This window comes from Fusarium musae, chromosome 5 (genome assembly GCF_019915245.1).
Source record: "Fusarium musae strain F31 chromosome 5, whole genome shotgun sequence".
In the NCBI taxonomy this organism is placed as follows: Eukaryota; Fungi; Ascomycota; class Sordariomycetes; order Hypocreales; family Nectriaceae; genus Fusarium; species Fusarium musae.
Genome location: NC_058391.1, coordinates 4,182,689 through 4,200,301, shown reverse-complemented (window position 1 = coordinate 4,200,301; position 17,613 = coordinate 4,182,689). Strand labels below are relative to the sequence as shown.

The window sequence follows — 17,613 nt, the reverse complement described above, 5'->3', positions numbered from 1 at the left end:
TACAGTCTGCGGAAGGCTTCCAGCGAAAAGAGAGTCCTCAGGTAATTATTCTCCCAGCCATCGAGACTCGTTAACATGTCGCGGTCAATCAATTGCATTGGCATGAAAGTTGATGCCTATATCCTGAACAATTCAGTCGTAGGAGATAGCTTCTTTCTGGCCCCGGTTCATCCACCACGCTATGAGAGCCTGTCGTCGGGCGATTTCCACTCGCGGCCAGACGTTGAGGATCCCATTGAGCTGAGCAATGCTTCACCCTGGAGCGTCAATCCGCGGATAGCAAATATTGAAACGGGCCAAGTTCTCAAGTCCAAGCTTGGTATATATCTTCACTGGTGTCTGCCAAAGCAGTTCAGGCTAGGAACCACAGATGGAGATGTGAACCAAAGTCTGGATAGCACTGGGCCAGTGCAAGTGAGTCAGAAGCATCTGTACTAATACACCACTCGCTAATATGTACAGTATGAAGCGGTGCCCGACAGATGGCTTATTTTCCGCCACATCGCAGAATCCCAGCCAGATACTCCGGCTCTAGAAATATTTCTAGTAGAGGGTAACAAAGTCCGAAGTGTCAGCCAAATCCTCGACGAAGGAGGCAATCCCCAGTCAGTTTCATCACCATTCATTGATAGGGGCCTTCCAGCGGAAGATCAAATCAAAACAGTTTTGGGGCAGGTCTCACGTCTTCCGCAAGATTGGATCGGTGTAGAAAATGATCCCGCCCATTATCGCAGTCCCCTCACCGTGTTGGGATCGGGCAACCCTCTGTTCGCAGACTTCATACCTTACAACTCAGCTGTCTTTAGCTTCCATGATGACTTGACAAAGGAGGGTGGCGAACCCGGCTCAATCGAGAGCGCAAAGATCAATTATTCTGTCTACGGCTTTTTCGCCAAAGACGCCCTCGAACTTGCGTCTGACTCCCAAAGCCAGTCATCAACGCCGGTCTTGGTATGCTGGGGATCGCTTCATTCTGTCCATTATCAGAGGGATGTTGCACCTAGTAAGATCAAGGCGGCAGAGAAGGCCCAGTTATTTGCGGACACGCAGCCAGTTGGCGTAGGAAACGACGTGATGGATGCTTGCGTTGCCTTGTTAAGAGGTTCTTCAGCAGAAGAAGCATCCATGGCCGAAGCCTTCGAGAGTCTCAAGAGCGATGCATCTCTACAGCAGTCCAACTCACAACTTGGCCGCGCATCAATAGCTGCTACTAACTTCAAAGGTACACATGGGGGATTTTGCTGGCGTGTCAAGAAACAGGAAGAACAAGGAGCTTCGTTTGGTAGTCACTCGTCTTCACAAGTACAGCAGCCAATCATACCAAATGCAGAGCAAAACGGAGTGCTACGCCAGCTGAACGTGATGCAAGACTATCTGGATGCTCTCTGTCGTCGGACAAGGTACACAAGACATCTGGTATTTTGTGAATGGTGGAAACACCGCAGCCTAATCGGTAACCACGACGGTCTTTCTGAGCTGCGCAGAACTCGATGCACTACAAGAGCTAAAAGGCTACTAGAGGAGATGCAAAGCCTCACCGTCTTAATAAGGTCAGCAGAGATCCAGATCCTGTCGGTCTCGGATAGGTCACTGCCCTATGGACCGTTTGAAAAGGAGGAGACCAGCAAGTTCTTTTCCCATACCGACCCTGCATTCGTCCTCAGAAACATGGGCAGCGGGTGGCCAGAAAAATGGGATTCTAAACCCACCACCATCGACACTGAGACTTTTAACTCGTGGCTTGCTACAAACGCCGAAACCCTCAGAAAATGGACAGAGGCTACACCTTTTGTGAAGGAAGGGGCGCCAACTACCGAAGCTCGTATTACTGATCTCTGGGAGGACATCAACGATCATCGTGGGCTCCGCAAGCTTCCGATCGAGCTTCGTCAATGTTTGACCAATACTATGCTGGCTTTTATCAAGGAGATAGTAGCAGAGACACCAGGCAAGCATACGCTGTTACAGAACCCTTCGTGGAAAGAATGTTGCTGGGACGGTCAGCCATGGCTTCCGCTGTTTGTGGACTGGGAGGTAGAGTACGTCAACATCCCCAGCAGAATGTGGCAATTGACATACAACGATGACGGCACAGTGCAGTATGGCCTCGACGCTGACCAGAAGCTATCGGATCTGACACTAGGCTCTCGTAAGTTTTCTGGACGAAGCATTCTGCAGCCAGCTGGTCAGAAGCTTATCCTGGGGCTACTTGATATGATGCACCGTACAGTCCCCGTTGCATCTGGCGATGTGGATCCGGTGAAGGCCTTTGCAGAAGAGTTCCTCAGTGGCCAGAATTTGCTCTTTGGTCGACTTGACGGGTTCACCGATCATCTTCTCACTCTTTGCCAAGGAGCCCATGCTATACCCACGAGAGAGGGGGCGCCTACTCCAGAGGAAGAGATATTTGCAGAGGCAGAATCTCTCAATATCTTTTACGGGGGTCCAGCGGACTCCTCATCCGGTGGTCTTGATGTTACCCCCTACGGAACCTGCCACGAGGGCTTATCGTATGAGACCTTGATCAGCACTGATGCCGTAGATCACAAGAATCGGTTCTTTCAACCGGTGACCCACGGCCAAGCACGACTGACGCAGTTCAACATTGTTGACCGTTTTGGACAGGTCATATGTGCCCACGACCCGCGACCAGAACAACCAAAAGCAACCCTATATCCTCACATTGGGTCTTCGCTACTGTGTGAACCAGACGGTGATGCTTCACCAAACACAGCATTTGCGACCGAGAATGAAGCAGATGATTGTGAATGGTTTCAACTTGGTCCACGAATCAATCAAGATGCTCGGATGCACGCTGAATTTCTGTGTGGAGGAGCCGAAGGCGACACTGCTGTTTTTGCATGGCTGCTCATCAACTTCCATAATCAATCTATACAGGTCTATGATGGGGACAGGACTTTCAAGGGAGAGGCCATGCTTCCCTCTGGGCCCAACGAATCGGTCCATTGGCATTCCCTCATTGGGGTTGACGTTTCTTCTGACATCCTTCCACATATGATGCGCGACGAACATGACTTCCGGCTTCAGGCTCGGCTGGATAAAGTTGACTTATCGGCACTGAAAGGGTCCCAGCAGCCGATGTCGTTGAATGATCTGATCGCATCAATGTCACATGCACCCTTCATCATTGGCCTCTGGGAGACTATAGTTGCTGCTCAGGATCATATTCAAGCACCCCCATGGCAGCAATTCGCCCAGTTCCCTTCAGCTCTTGTTGGCCGTCCCGTTGCTCTCGCACACCTTTCATTGGGGATCGAGCTTGCAACCCCACCTATGCAGAGCCAGGCTTTTGCTGATTATGATGAAGATAACAACGACAGCGTTTCTGGGGTTGGCCTGCCTGAGACTGGAGACGCCGAACTCACTCGATACGAGTTTGGTATCAAACTAGGCGACATGCTGGGTCACCAAGATGGATTGATAGGGTATTTCACAGCTCCAGATACTGGCAAGGCTTGGAACCTTGTCACCGACTATGCCATCAACGATGCGACCTTGCCAAACGTTAGGCACTCGGGTGATGCACCTCCTCTCACGCTGTCCCCGAGCTATCCGCCCGTGCTGTCTTCGGGTACGCCCTTGCCCTTCAATATCACCAATGAGGCAAGTAATTACCAGAAGCGGAAAGCTGAGGCCTTAAAGTCCTCTCTCGTCACTGTACTCCTGGATCCCTTCCTTCCAATCCATGTACGCTCAGGGATACTTCCTGCAGTTCAAGCCCAGCTCAACCGCAATGACGTAGAGCAAGATCTTCGAAATCTCGGCGTTTGGTTCCGCTCAGGCCCTGTTATTATCGGATCTCGTGGCTCAGATCCCGTCTCCTCAAAAGACGGCAAAGTGCGAATACAAGTTATCAGTGATGGAACCGATCCGAAGGCCCCTCTTGTACCCGTGCATACCATGCCGACCACGACGTCTGGTGCCGAGTGGCAGTGGGTACAGCCTGTAGTGGATGAAACCAAAGGGGAGAGGGATGTTGATGATTTGACTGGTGAAGTGAGATATGTGCATTTGGGTGTCACGAATCCACTGAGAGAAGGATTCGATGCCACAGTAGGAGCGGATAACGAGAAGGCTAAAGAAGATGATATCGAGGTGGCTGTTGCTTTGGATGGATATCTACTGCTAAGGCCGAGCAAGAATAGCGTCTAGAAGCGGACATGGGGTTGTGGTTCAGTATGAAGAGACTTGACCAGCTCTTTAATGATCCTCTCAGCGTCGGTTACACCTGACTTGAAGATACTTGGCCAGAGAAGGCTTAAAGTAGCCCTCATAATAATCCTCACTGGGTTGTAAAAAGACGATAACAGCAATATCATTGCCATCGCCTATCATTATCAATGAGTTCATATACAAGTATACAGGGAATAGGCAGTTATTGATCTGCGCTTGTGAGTTAATTACTTATGAGGAAGTCTCAGTCATGCTTGAGAAGGTATAAAACAAAACAACCACTATTGTCAGTCTCAAACTTATCAACAACCCATACCAGCATCAAATTCTCATCAATTAATCGGCAACAAATATTGAACTCGCCATGAAATTCTTGTTTTAGTTTTCGCATTCACCTCCCGAAATGGCGCAGCATTTTTTGTTATCCCCTGAGTCCTGTCTCTGTCAATACCAGGACGAGCGCAATGCGTACTACGGGGCATTTTTACCCCCGTCCCTACGCCCATAGTCCCCACGCCGTCGCACGGCGAGCGTATAGGGCATACAAACGACGGGATATGGCAAATCGCCGCCTGCAGGATCAGCTGTGGGACTTTGGCGTAGGACTTGGCCACTCATATGAACTCTCTCGCGCAGAGGTTAGAGCCCTGAGGGATATCGTATCGCGACTAATTGCCACGCGAGTGAGATTCATCCGCAATTTGCCTTAGGCATTTTGCACCTTAGCGCGTCGACAAGAGGTTGAGGACTTACTCAAGCCACACGTTGCCAGACTCGAGACATAGATTGAGCTCTTTTTGGGGTGTCAATCCTTCAGCGAGGCGGACCTTTTTCGGTAGCTCAGAAGGCGAGCGCACGGTGCCCGCGTGACGACGTGGTACTATACACTACTTTAAATTACCATAAGTTATCATAAAATGTATAAAGTTCTTCATTGCATATCATAAAAAGATGAAGAGACTTAGTTAAAATTATTGTAAAACCAGTTCGAGTACCAATTCCCTCCTACAACCCTCTTGAGCTCCTCCTCTGTAGGCTCAGTCGCAACCCCGCAGTCCAAAAGCTCCGTTTGGAACGCAGTAACATTCACACGACCAAGTTGCTCAACCTTACCCCCCGTGAGCGAGTTCATGACTGTCAGCGATGTCTCGAATCCTGATCCAGCTTGGGCACTGTTGAGAACAAGAACAGATCGACTGGTATCTCCATAGCTCAGTGACCAGCAGGAGCCACACAACGAGGAGTCAGGGCCATCAACACCTTCGTAACCAGCTATTTGGTAGGTTACTTCGCCCAGTATTGCCCAGTCTTGACCTTCGACGATCCGCCCGCCTTTCCAGCATGCTAGCTCGGTGACAGAGGCGGTATCATCATCGTAGAATCCGCTGTATGTAACTTTGGAACTGAGCAGGAAAACAAAGACGCATGGATTGTCCCTTACCAATAATTGCAGTGCTTAAAGATACGCAGGACGTAATCGTAGCCAGTTTGGAGATATGTAAACTCCAAATATTGCAACAATAAAGATCTGCATCTGCAGAGGCCATCTCCTGATCTATCTTTAAGAGCTGGCTCGGGCCCTGCAGCGATATGCATTCCTTTATTTCTTCAATGGAGCGCAAGCAGCGGTAAGCTTTGGGCCATCATCACCAAAAGTTGTCGACGTTGAGCTAGCTGCATAAAGCTCGCTTCTCTCATCACATTGGATCCACAATGTTTCCATCTCTACAAACAACTCCTCAATTCAATACCAACTTTCATCTTCCAGATACAAGTCATCCTGAAGTACTTCCATCACGCATTCGCCACCCTTGCCTATGCCACATTGGCCTCCTCCGCAGCAACACCCGCATAACCTGCCGCTGGTGCAGTAGCCATTTGTGGCGATCTTGGCATTCTTAGTATTGCACCAGGAGACCTGCCCGAGGGCGTAGCGCCTTCTGAGCTACGCTTCTGCGCCGACCATCCTATGGGCTGTAACCGAACCTTGGATCCTCTTGAGGGAGCATCTCTGGCCCCAATGGAAGAGGAGGACTTGGATCCTGACACGACGGCTGCGCCTTCTGCCAGCCTATTTGAAGAAAGAGCTTGTTACTACCAAGCGCCTTATGGTTGCTCTTGGGGCTATTGCCGGAAGCAACGTGGAAAACCGAGGAGTGGCAAGTGGTGCTGGACTGCCTCAGGTATGGGAGGTGGTCCTTGAAGAACATGTGACAACAGGCTTGTCAAGTCGCTTTCATTCGCGGGCCCTACGCCAGTGGTGACAAGGAGAATCACATGAGAAGCTGGTATCCCACCCCCCTGCCTCTACAGTTCTATTGATGACAAGACTATCCACTACAGCCCTTAGCACAGTCAATATCGCCACAAAAGGTAAGCCCACAAGTACTTCTGACGAAGTACATAGGATATTGCATTTATCAAAGCCGAAGTCTCAGATAGAATGCCGGCCCAGGTAAGAGATTTAGTTTCGTGGAAGTTTGATCAACGTCCTCATGTGATGATATATAGTTATTCCATGAACAGGCGGGCTGAGAACTTAATAGTCTCGACGCCAACACCAGAACCAAGCCACAGGCTGGAACTTAAACTCATGCTGTTATTAAACCCTTGACAAAGTTTATGCTAGTTCTTAGTTAAATGTCCAAGCTGAGAATGATCCTGGACCATTGAAATAAAAGGAAGTAATGTAGGAGGTACGGTTTAAGGCTTATCAATCACTAGATCGCATAAATAATTCGATATAACGCCCATACAGAAATATCTGAGGTTCAACATATAATAGAAACAGCATGACTGATTTGAATTGCTTTCCTACGCCGAGGTCTAGGCTTGTTCTCTGAGACATGGCGCTCTAGTGTAGAGCTGAAACTCCAAGTCTAGAAGCGGGACAGGCCGTACAAAGGGAGCTAGTCAAACTATAGATTCACAGCGAATTGCCATTGGACGATTAGCGAGCAATGTGATGTGTGGCAGAATCTTTGGGCCTAACAGCGACGACTTATCGGTTTCTCTATTGAAGGTACTCGGCTTTAGGCTCCGTATATGAACAACCTTCACGCGATAGAGGGTTCACGCTAAGGACATGCCATCACCGCGATTTTACCTCAATGCTCCTAGCTCTATGCAGGCTCATGAGGCCAGGCGGCCTCAATTCCTATCAAAGGACATCTGGCGCCCACAGCCCTTATCTTATTCACCGCTGTGTCAGCCATGTTCGATAGATCGATTGCCTCTTCACGCAGGTCTTACTTCGATGTGATAAGAACGATCCAGAACTTATTACCCCGCTCATTGATATTGTAGGGTGTTCTTATTAGGGAATAGAAGCATAAGTCGACATGGTCATACCCAATTACCAGTTATCAGCCATGTTCGATAGCTCAATCTTGTCTTCACGCCAGTCCCGCTTCAATGCGATAGAGCGGCCTAGAACCTATTCCCTCATGCGCTGGCATCGTAAGATATTTCTAACATAGAATGCAAGGGTAGGTCGACGTCGTGACGTTTACTTACTTATGAGTACATCCGCCCAGCCGGTGATAGAGAAAGACATAAAATGGTGCTTTATCCCTCTTGTAAGCATTTATGCTACCTTTAACAGCCACTTTATCTCAATTCAAAGAATTACCTTCATTACAATGTCTGGATTCTCTTCCTTTCCCATCACCGGAATCAAAGCCGACGGCCAAGTCCATCCGCGCCCTGAAATCAACGCTTGGGCAAGTAACAACCCTATCCAATTTTCACTCTACATCCGAGCCTTGCAAATCTTCCAGGCCCTACCCTTTGAAGATGTCAAATCCTACTTCCAGATCGCGGGCATCCACGGCCTTCCTGCTATTCCCTGGGACAATGACCCCGTCCCAATGGAAGCAAGCAAGTCTTACAACAATAACTACTCGTCGTCGGATGGTACCCCTGATTTCTACTGTCCGCATAACTCTATCCTTTTCCCCACTTGGCATCGCGTGTATGTGCTCTTGTTTGAGCAGCGACTCTGGGAGATTATGAACTCAGATATCGTGCCTCAGGTCACTGGCGATCAACAGGCTGTATGGCAGGAAGCGGCTGATACCTGGCGATTGCCATATTGGGATTGGGCTGCGGATCCCAGTGTGCCATCTGTTGTTCGAGGAGATACTGTCTCCATCGTTGAATTCGATGGCAAGACTGTTATGTCTACTTCCAACCCGCTCTACCAGTTCAGCACCGGTGCAATCTCAACCTTCAAAAACACGGGTTCGGTTCCTCTGTTCAATGATCGTTCTAGTCTTGGACAATGGACTATCTTCAATGACCCCCCAGTAAGTCGTCTACCCAGCATAACGCTCATCGGCCATTACTCATCTTACAGATGGACTATACCTCCGGGACCAGCCGCTGGGGCCTTCGTAACGATAAACATAGCAAAGATATCTTGACCAAAGAGGAGGCCGCTGGTATTCAGAACAATCACTTGGTTGATCTGGCCCTACAAGACCCCAATTGGGCAGTTATCAAAGCGACAGTCAAGGATCAAAAGGGCAAAACGATTAACATTCCTACCGGCCTCTGTGGTTCAATCTTGGATCAAGTCAGTCGCCTCTTCGTTCCATCCAACTTTGATAACTATGCCGAGTTCGCTACTACTGCACATAGTGGTAAGACGGAGCCAAATGGATGGCTGTCTCTTGAGATGATCCACAACTACATCCACGTCATGGTCGGAGGTCTCGGATGGACCTTGGACCCGACTCGGAAAATGTGTAAGGGCACTGCTCAGAATTCTTATGGCCATATGTCCGATCTTGGCATGGCTGCGTACGACCCCATCTTCTGGCTGCACCACTGCAACGTGGACCGTCAGTTTGCTATTTATCAGAACAACAATGGAAAAGATCAGTGGTTCACAGGGGCTACAAAGGGTACTGATCCGACCCCCTCGGATAACCTCTATCCATTCCATACCGATACCAAGTTCAACCACTGGAACTCTGATGGCGTTAAGGATTGGACCACGCTTGGATACACGTACCCGGATCTGGCGCCTGAGACTAACTCGTCTGGGCCTGCGCCTCTTGAGCTTGTTCAGAAGCGACTTACAGAGAAATACGGAGTCTTGCGAAGAGTTCTCCACGAGGTTGGTTCCACACAGAACATTGAAGGTCTCGAAAATGACTATGTCATCAACATCATCTACAATCGCTTCGCCTTGAACGGCGTCAGCTACAGTATCCACTTCTTCATCGGCAAGGAAAGTGACATTCCCGAATCTCCCGAGGACTACAAGCTTAGCGTCGATTACATCGGCGGCATCCACACATTTTCCTCCAACTACTGGACTCGCGGCAACGAAAACGGCGTGAACTGCGAGAACTGCCAGAAACAGCAGAAGGCTCATCAGCTGTCCAAGGGTCAGCTCCCCGTTACTCTTGCTCTCCTGCAGCGAGCGCTGCACGACGATAAGAGATGGGCGGAAATTAGCCACCTTGGAAAAGACCATGTTGTTGAGTACATGACTAAACATCTCCATTGGAGAGCGGTCGCTGTGAGTATCGCTAGTTTCCTGAGGTCAAGCTGGACTAACAAGAGTGCGCTCCAGGTGCCAAACCAACTCCTTAAGACAGATGATTTGCCGGACCTCAAGGTCTTCTTCAAGGCTGGAAAGGCAGAACATCCAGAGGATGCAGCAAAGCCATCCAAGTACTTTGGCTATGAGCATCAATGGGGGGTAACGAAGGACAAACTTGGAGGAGCCAAGCCTGAGTAGACATGTATAACGATGCCTCCATGGGAGCCATATACAGCAGTCTAGAAACCTGCCTTTGTCAACTATGTCCAGCGCCCCTGCACTTTGAAGGTATCTTTAAGATTATTATTAGATTCAGTATAAAAAAGTGAGAATTTTAAACATAACTTCATAAACGACTGCCCGATTCGGCATGACCAACCGCCACACGGCAGCCAGGTGAGCTGAAAATGCTACTACAACCACTTGTAGGCGTGGCCACAATCCCTAGTTACCTTGACGTACCGCCCAAGTCACCCGAGTCCCATCCAAAATTGAACGACCAACGCAGCTCGGATCTCATTCTTGTAAGCCGGGAGACCGGCAGCATAAGCCAGAGGCTCAAACGCCTTGCCAGGGACATTGCCCCCATATACGTAGACTTGATGGTAGGGAACAAAGTAGCGTTATTCAGATCAACAACGCGCTGCTTCAGTATTGGGGTTTATGTATTAGACGCCTCCACGCTTCATCTTGATAATGGCATCGACCACCCATCGGCCCTGAATCTACACTGTTGTCGGACCGTTACTGAGTAGGGTCGAGGCCTGGGCACTGTAGATGGAGAACATGTTTGGATAGCTGGGTCCCCTAGCTGGGTCATGGAGCCGGTAGACACGTCCTGCCAAAGTTAGGGGACTAATTTCATAACCCCATACGAAAGAACTCACGAATCCGGTGGCGACGGCGATGACGTCGAGTTCGTGATGAGTCCCGTCTTCAAGGGTGATACCAATCTCTGTTAACTCGCGGAGCGGGTTGTTCTTGATATCCACGACGTGTACTGAATCCCTATTAAACTGTTCATAGTATGTCTCTTCCAGACAAGGACGCTTTACATTCACAGATCCTTGTTCGCCGTGACCACGTTCGATAATCTCGTATAGGCATGCCTGTGAACAGGGCGTCAAGCCTCGTACGAACAACCAATATAAAACACTAATAATCGAGTTTCCGTATGTGGATGTTGGCTGAGTCTACCGTAGGCCATTTATCGCAACTGGCTCCCTTTTCGAAACTCCTTCATCTCGGGTCGTCGTTTAATGTATATTACTTCTTGTGCTGAACCGTCTCATAAGCCGACTTTCCTCACTCAGTCACTTACGTCTCTTTACCCGATGTTTAGATTTTCCCTCACTCTTTCGCTTGGCTTCCTCAAACTTCTTAGGCTTCAATGTAGTCTTGAGCTGACGATTTATGCTATATGATTCGAGAAGAGCAACCAAGCTGTTATAGCCTTCTGTGTGTTCAAGTTCTCGGCTGATGAATAATTGCAGCGGCGAAAGAGGCTTGAAGGTTTTGCCTGTTGTCATCGGATCATTCGGATCAATCCCCTTCTGAAGCAGAATCTCAACCATGCGTATGCAAGGATCGGGCCGCTCCGGTAACGGACATGGAACAATGGGCATCAACGCGGCGAATAGTGGTGATCTGTCGAATATTTCGAAATAGTCGGGGTCATGCTCAAGCTTTTTCTCGAGGTAGAAGGGGAGATTGTGCTTCAGTAGCTCTTCTCTAAATGGCAGTCTTCGATCGTATGGCGTTAATGCGTCCACAGTAACTTGGGATGTCTCTTGCATGTATTGGAGTGATCTTTCATACTCGTCCAAATATTTCACAACCTGACTGCCATCGTCTGGCGCTCGCGCTGCTAATGTTGCATATAAGAATGCTTCGTGGAGATCCCGGATACACTGGCCCGTGTTTTGTCCTGCAGCGTGTCTGACGATTCCTGCCAATTGAGTAGTGGCGTATGTCGTGGTTTTCATGTGGGCGAGGAATGCTCCCAGGATTGATAGCCAGATGCTATGTTTGGGCCTTATGCGCTCATCGATATAGTTGCTTCCCTCCTTAGTGCCCAGATAATCCTTCACTGTCCGATGAAGAAACTCGACACGTCCATTCCTCACTTCGAGCAGGCCCTTTGTCATGGCATTAATCCTCCTGCCGGCTTGTTCCCGCAGCGTCAAGATCTGCCCGTGGGAATAAGGGTATATCGGGCATAGAATGGCGTACTGAAGTTTCTCAAATCCCTTTTCATAATGCCAGTAATGGTCGAGTAGCAAAGGGTTTACCGCTTGTGCAGTAACCCTCAACATACCAGCCATTTTAGGATGGTAAATCGGGTCCACGGTTTCCAGAATGTGCTTGAAAAGGTCCTCGAGACTCCTCGGCAGGCTGTCCAGTCGCTCTTGCATGTCCGAAATAGTGTCGTCATTGGATAGACCCTCTCTCAGCGACTTAGTAACGAGAAATGCCCAAAGGAAAACACCTTCCGCGCGGATAGCGACGGCTTCAATAAGCGCCTCTCTCTCTAATGCGTCCGTTCCACAAGTACTTGTGATCCACCGCGGATGACTTTGCAGCTCGTCTCGTGCAAAATTGTGAATGTCGTTGTGTGTTAGTTCGTGTATGTATATCAGTTTCGATAGCTCTGATCCAAACGCGTCCTTGAAAACGTTCCATGGACGACTAGATAGACAAAGCTTAATGTGTGATGAACGAGAGAATGCTTTGAGAATCTCGCAAAGCTCCAGCATGTCGCCGTCGAACTCGTCCATACCGTCGACACAGATGCATACCTTTGCAGGAAGATCCCTAGATTTCGCCAAGTTCTGCAGAGCCGCCGACAGTTCTGCCAAGTTCCATGGTTCGTCGTGATCAAGTAGCCTTTCCTGAGAGGCGTACAAGACGGTGGCCCATCGTTCTGGGGTGGCAATAGGGATACACGACGGCAGTCTCCGAAAGATGTCGTAGAGCAAAGATCGGTAAAGACCCTGCAGGGACTTTTGCATTGGGGTTCCGGCCGCCCAGAAATAATGCGACGCGGTGACGATGGGTTGAGGGTAAGCCCACTTTTCTAGATATCTTCTAGTATTTCGATGGTCGGCAATAAACTTCATCAGTGTTGACTTCCCAGAGCCAGGTTTGCCGGAAATCCAGAAGATACCGTCTCCTTTAAGTAACCAACTTGCGACTTTTGATTTAAACGCCCATTGAAAAGTCTCTCTGTGTGCTTCGTGAATCGTGTCATGCCGCATAGGCCAAGAATCGTAGCGCACGGTCTTGATGATTGCATGCTGTGCCGAAACGTTTCGTTCAATAGTCAGAATTTCTCTGACTGATTGACTCAAAGCCTCTATCTGATCATCAGAAAAGACAGATTCTCGACTTTGGCCATCTCGGCCTTTGGCTTTGATGAGGTCGGTCTCTCTCAACTTCAAGTTGTTGAGCCTTTCCGAAATATCGTCTAAAGCATGCGAGATGGACTTCATGTTGGTTTGTTGATCTGTTTTTAACCGATAACTTTCCAGGGTCAATGATTCCATAGTTGTGTTGGTATCTGAGATCTGTTGGCTGAATGGAATATCATTAGCAACGTAAACAGGCAACTAATCATGAAAGCCCACATTCATACACATTAAGGGCGGGAACTTGTAAGAGACTACTAACCAAATGATTGCATTGATCTGCAATGACATTATCCGTTGTGCATACTCGAGTCGGTCTTTCATGGCAGTAATCTTTCCCTCTCTGAGTTGTTTCCTGAAGGCGGCCTTGATAGCTCCACGAAGTCTGGACTTTGAATTCTTCGTTTTATAACTCTGAAGATGCTGAAGGAGTTCTTCAGAATCGGTTCTGCATTTCTTAGAAATATCTTGAAGCTCTGCAACATCGACAGTATACTGTTTCCTGCTCAATATTCCACTTGCCTCCCGAGGCTTTGACAAGCCTTTGGCTTGGTTTTCTAGTCTCGCGCTGAGATTGCGGAGCCTCTCACAAACGTCCTCGAGGGTGCAATTGTCAAGCGTAGCACATTGCGTGGACTGAAATATTTCTTTGCTGGTTGATATGACTTTCGTCGCAAAGTCAACAAAAGTAATCACCCCGCTCGCAATGCCAAGCACAGAGACAGGATCCATGGTATATGAGCTAAGAAGACAATATAAATGAAGGCTCTATAGGAGTATTAATTTGAGAAAGTCGATTAAAATATTAGGGCTCTGATTAACCTATATGTAGATTTTGTGTTTGCTTGTGAATTCACAAGGCAGATTTCTGAGGCTATGGGTTGCATCAGCTGCTCTTTTATCCACGTGGACAGATATTACTGGCCAGACGTCATTACTGCGATTTCAAGTGCCTTATTGTTAGAGGTGCTAGATGCCGGAGACAGTACAAACTGTCAGCACTACCTAATGTACTGTAGTTTGCAAACCCTTGCTCTTGAAAAGTCCAGACAATTTACTATCTCAAATGTGATATCTTAGAAAAAAAGCCCAATACAGTATAATCAGTTGCCTTAATGTTGTGAAGCGACCTGAAGGCCCTGATGATATGACCTGTTTTCGCTAGGGCAGCAATAAATGTGCACTTTCTCTAGTCACGACCTGAGGCGTTCTTATCATGTACTTATCTATCTGCGTCTGTTGGCCTGCCACCCACGCATAAAGTAAGCACTATCATTGTCAACTGCTAATTATAATAAGTAGCAAAGCGCGATAGATATTTGGCTCATTATAGTGTCTTGCGGGCGGCTCATGATTACAGTTCAGGTAGTCTAGCTTTCATAGACTACTGAACTACTTTTTCTAACATTATCCTTGATCTCGCAGCTCTATTAATAAACTGTGACTTCTTTTTCGTTTTATCTATCTTTATTCTATTTCTAATACTAAACATTATATAAAACCTGTAGATTATATAACTATATCCTCTTCTTAGGTATTTTTTTTTTTAATTACTATTAGCTTTATTTAAGGCTATTAAGCTTTTAACTTTTTATATAATAGCTTAAATAGTAAGGCCCTTATAATAAGCTAGAATTATAAAGCTTTAAATTAGTTAAGGTTTATTTACCTTAAGTAATATAACTGCTGCCTTAACTAAGCAGTATAAGTACTGCCTATAGGTTTACCCCTTAGTAGCTATATCAACCTTCTTCCTTTACCCTAGTTAAAAGACTAAGATATCTTTAATTAACCCTTATAACCGGGCCTAGTATACCTATTATAAAGTATATTCCCTGACCTAACTTTCCTTTTACTATTAGTTATAGTTACTAATATCTATTATAGCTACTAATATAATGCCTATATAAAATAGCCTGTAGCTATATAATTAAGCCTATTATATAACTTACTATAACCTTAATATAGCTATTAAGCCTACTATAAAGGTAGCTAATAGAAAGGAATATTATTATAACCCTAGCAGTTATATTATATATTATCTATAAATTTCTTACTAATTATTAAAGACTAATAACTTCTATCTTAGTCTATAATAGAAACACTAATTATACTAAGACCAAGGATCTACTATTACAGTCTAGGACTAATATTTAAATATCTTAGTCCTTAAACCTTAATATATTAATATATTATAGTAGCTAATATATAAAGATACTTATTTAGCACTTCTATAGATTCTAGCTTACTAAGCTATTAATAAAACTTCTTTATATTAATTAAGCTTAATATATATTAAATCTACTATTAAGAGATATAATACTTTAATAAGCTTAGTATTATACCTTATATAATCTGCTAATAATAAACCTAAATATAGCTTAGTTTAATATAGTTAGACCTAACTATTATATATTAATAGCTTCTTATTTAAATTATATTATATAATACTAAGTAATATAAATATAATAGCTATTAATATTAACCCTACCTAGCAGTATACTATACCTAATAATAATACTCCTACTTTATAGGATATAAATATAAATAATAATTTTAATAATAGCGTTAACTTTAATATTAAATAGCTATATTAGTAAATAACTAATATAAATATTAAAATAAATAACCTTTAATAAGTACTTACTAAAGTAACCTAGCTATAGGCTTAGTAGGCTATTAACTAGTAGAATGCTATTTAGGAAATATATTAACTTATTACTACTGCTACTAGTAGTAAAAAAGCAGGTAAAATCCTTAAACTTAATATACCTAAACCTTTTAATAGAAACCTAATAAAACTATCTATATTCCTTACTTAGTACTAAGCCTTTATAAGCTACTTTCTAAACTAGTTTAATAAAGATAGTAATAGAGTTATATATACCTTAAGATAACTTAAAGGGAATATAGTTTAATAATTTTAACCTATATTAGAAGATATAACTACTAAACTAGAATATAAACTATTACTATAAATATTCTAGATTTATAAAAGCTACCTAGCTTTTAAAGAGATACTATAATAGGCTTTTAGATTAATTAATAAGAAAAGCTAGGTAGAATAAAAAATTAAGATCCTTAAATAAACTAAGTTAGTATCTAAGTATAGAATTAAGTTCCTTTAACTTATTACTAAGCTAGGATAGAATTAGGATCTGCTTATATTATTATTCTTTAATAGACTTAAAGAATCTATTTAAGTAGAACTCTATAAAGAAGAAAGACTTGAAATACTAATTAACTATATTAAATAAGCTATTTATATTAATAATATATAATTCTAATAGAGAATCTATAATAATTAAAGTAATTAAAGATAATAAGGAAATAAACCTTACTATAATACTAACTAAAGGAGATAATAAAACTATAATACTTTATATAGAATTAAGTTAAAGCCTATAACTATTAAGGTAATTAAGAAAGATAAATCTAAGATTACTTACTAAAACTGTAGTAAGAAGAGATACTATAATTAAGAATATAAAAACCCTATTAAGATTAACTAGAAATACTAACTTATACCTAAAGGTAAGAAATATATTAATAGTATTAATAAAAAGAAAAAACTATAAATAGTAACCCACTCTATTAATATAATAAAAAAAGATAAATATAATATATAAAGAATACCTTATATATAAAACCTAAACCTAGGTATTACTATATATAACCTATTCTTTAATAAATAATAGATATATAAATAATATTACCTGGATATTATAGAAAAATAATAACTTAAACTAAGCTATTTACTAGTTAATTTATAATATATAACTTAAATACTAGAAAAAAGGAAAATTAAAAAAAGAAAATATAATATAAAGAAATAAGAAAATCTAAAATTTAAAAAAAAAGAAAATAAGTAATAAAAATAATAAAAAAGAAAAGTAAAATAAAATAAGAAAATTAAACTTAAATAAAATCTAGTTCTTAAGCTAGGATAATAATATACTAAATAAGGATATACTATTTATATAGTTAAAAAAAGAAAGAAAGTTAATCCTAACCTAGATAATAAACCTAATATATTAAAATTTAATTAGAAACTTAATAATATACTAGTATAAATATTTACTAGATTAGGAGTATTTATAAAAATATAAGGAAGTACTATTTAATATAATCTATATTTAGTAATAGACAAGATCTTAATTAGAACTATTTTAAAATAACTAAATTAATATTTTAATAATTTAAACTATATATTAGCTTTAAAAATAGTCTAAAACTTAAAAGCTATAAAAATTAGAAAATAAGTAGACTATATTATTTAAAATATAAATATTAAACTATAATATAATAAAAAAGGAAACTATATATAATATAGTAAGGTATTTAAATATACTAAACTTATAAAATAAAAAGCTATTATAAAATAAGATAATAATATCTATATTTAATTATATATAAAAGATAAAGTAAAAAACCTAATTACTTTAAAAAAATAAATCT

At 43.5% G+C, this 17,613-nt stretch overlaps 3 protein-coding genes across 3 annotated transcripts; 2 read left to right on the top strand and 1 right to left on the bottom strand.

The window, feature by feature from the left end:
* Window positions 1-102: 102 nt before the first annotated feature.
* On the top strand, window positions 103-4,173 carry J7337_007797 (uncharacterized protein; the record flags this gene model as incomplete). The annotated part of the gene is made up of 3 exons (XM_044825424.1): window positions 103-414; window positions 463-951; window positions 988-4,173. The coding sequence occupies 3 exons, from the start codon at window positions 103-105 to the stop codon at window positions 4,171-4,173; spliced, it is 3,987 nt and encodes a 1,328-aa protein (XP_044681081.1).
* A 3,662-nt stretch (window positions 4,174-7,835) lies between these two features.
* Window positions 7,836-9,946, top strand: J7337_007796 (uncharacterized protein; the record flags this gene model as incomplete). Its single annotated transcript, XM_044825423.1, has 2 exons — window positions 7,836-8,501; window positions 8,552-9,946. 2 exons carry the CDS (start codon window positions 7,836-7,838, stop codon window positions 9,944-9,946), a joined length of 2,061 nt encoding a protein of 686 aa, XP_044681080.1.
* Window positions 9,947-11,061: 1,115 nt separating this feature from the next.
* J7337_007795 (uncharacterized protein) lies at window positions 11,062-13,239 on the bottom strand (the record flags this gene model as incomplete). The annotated part of the gene is made up of 1 exon (XM_044825422.1): window positions 11,062-13,239. One exon carries the CDS (start codon window positions 13,237-13,239, stop codon window positions 11,062-11,064), a length of 2,178 nt encoding a protein of 725 aa, XP_044681079.1.
* Between the last annotated feature and the right edge of the window lie 4,374 nt (window positions 13,240-17,613).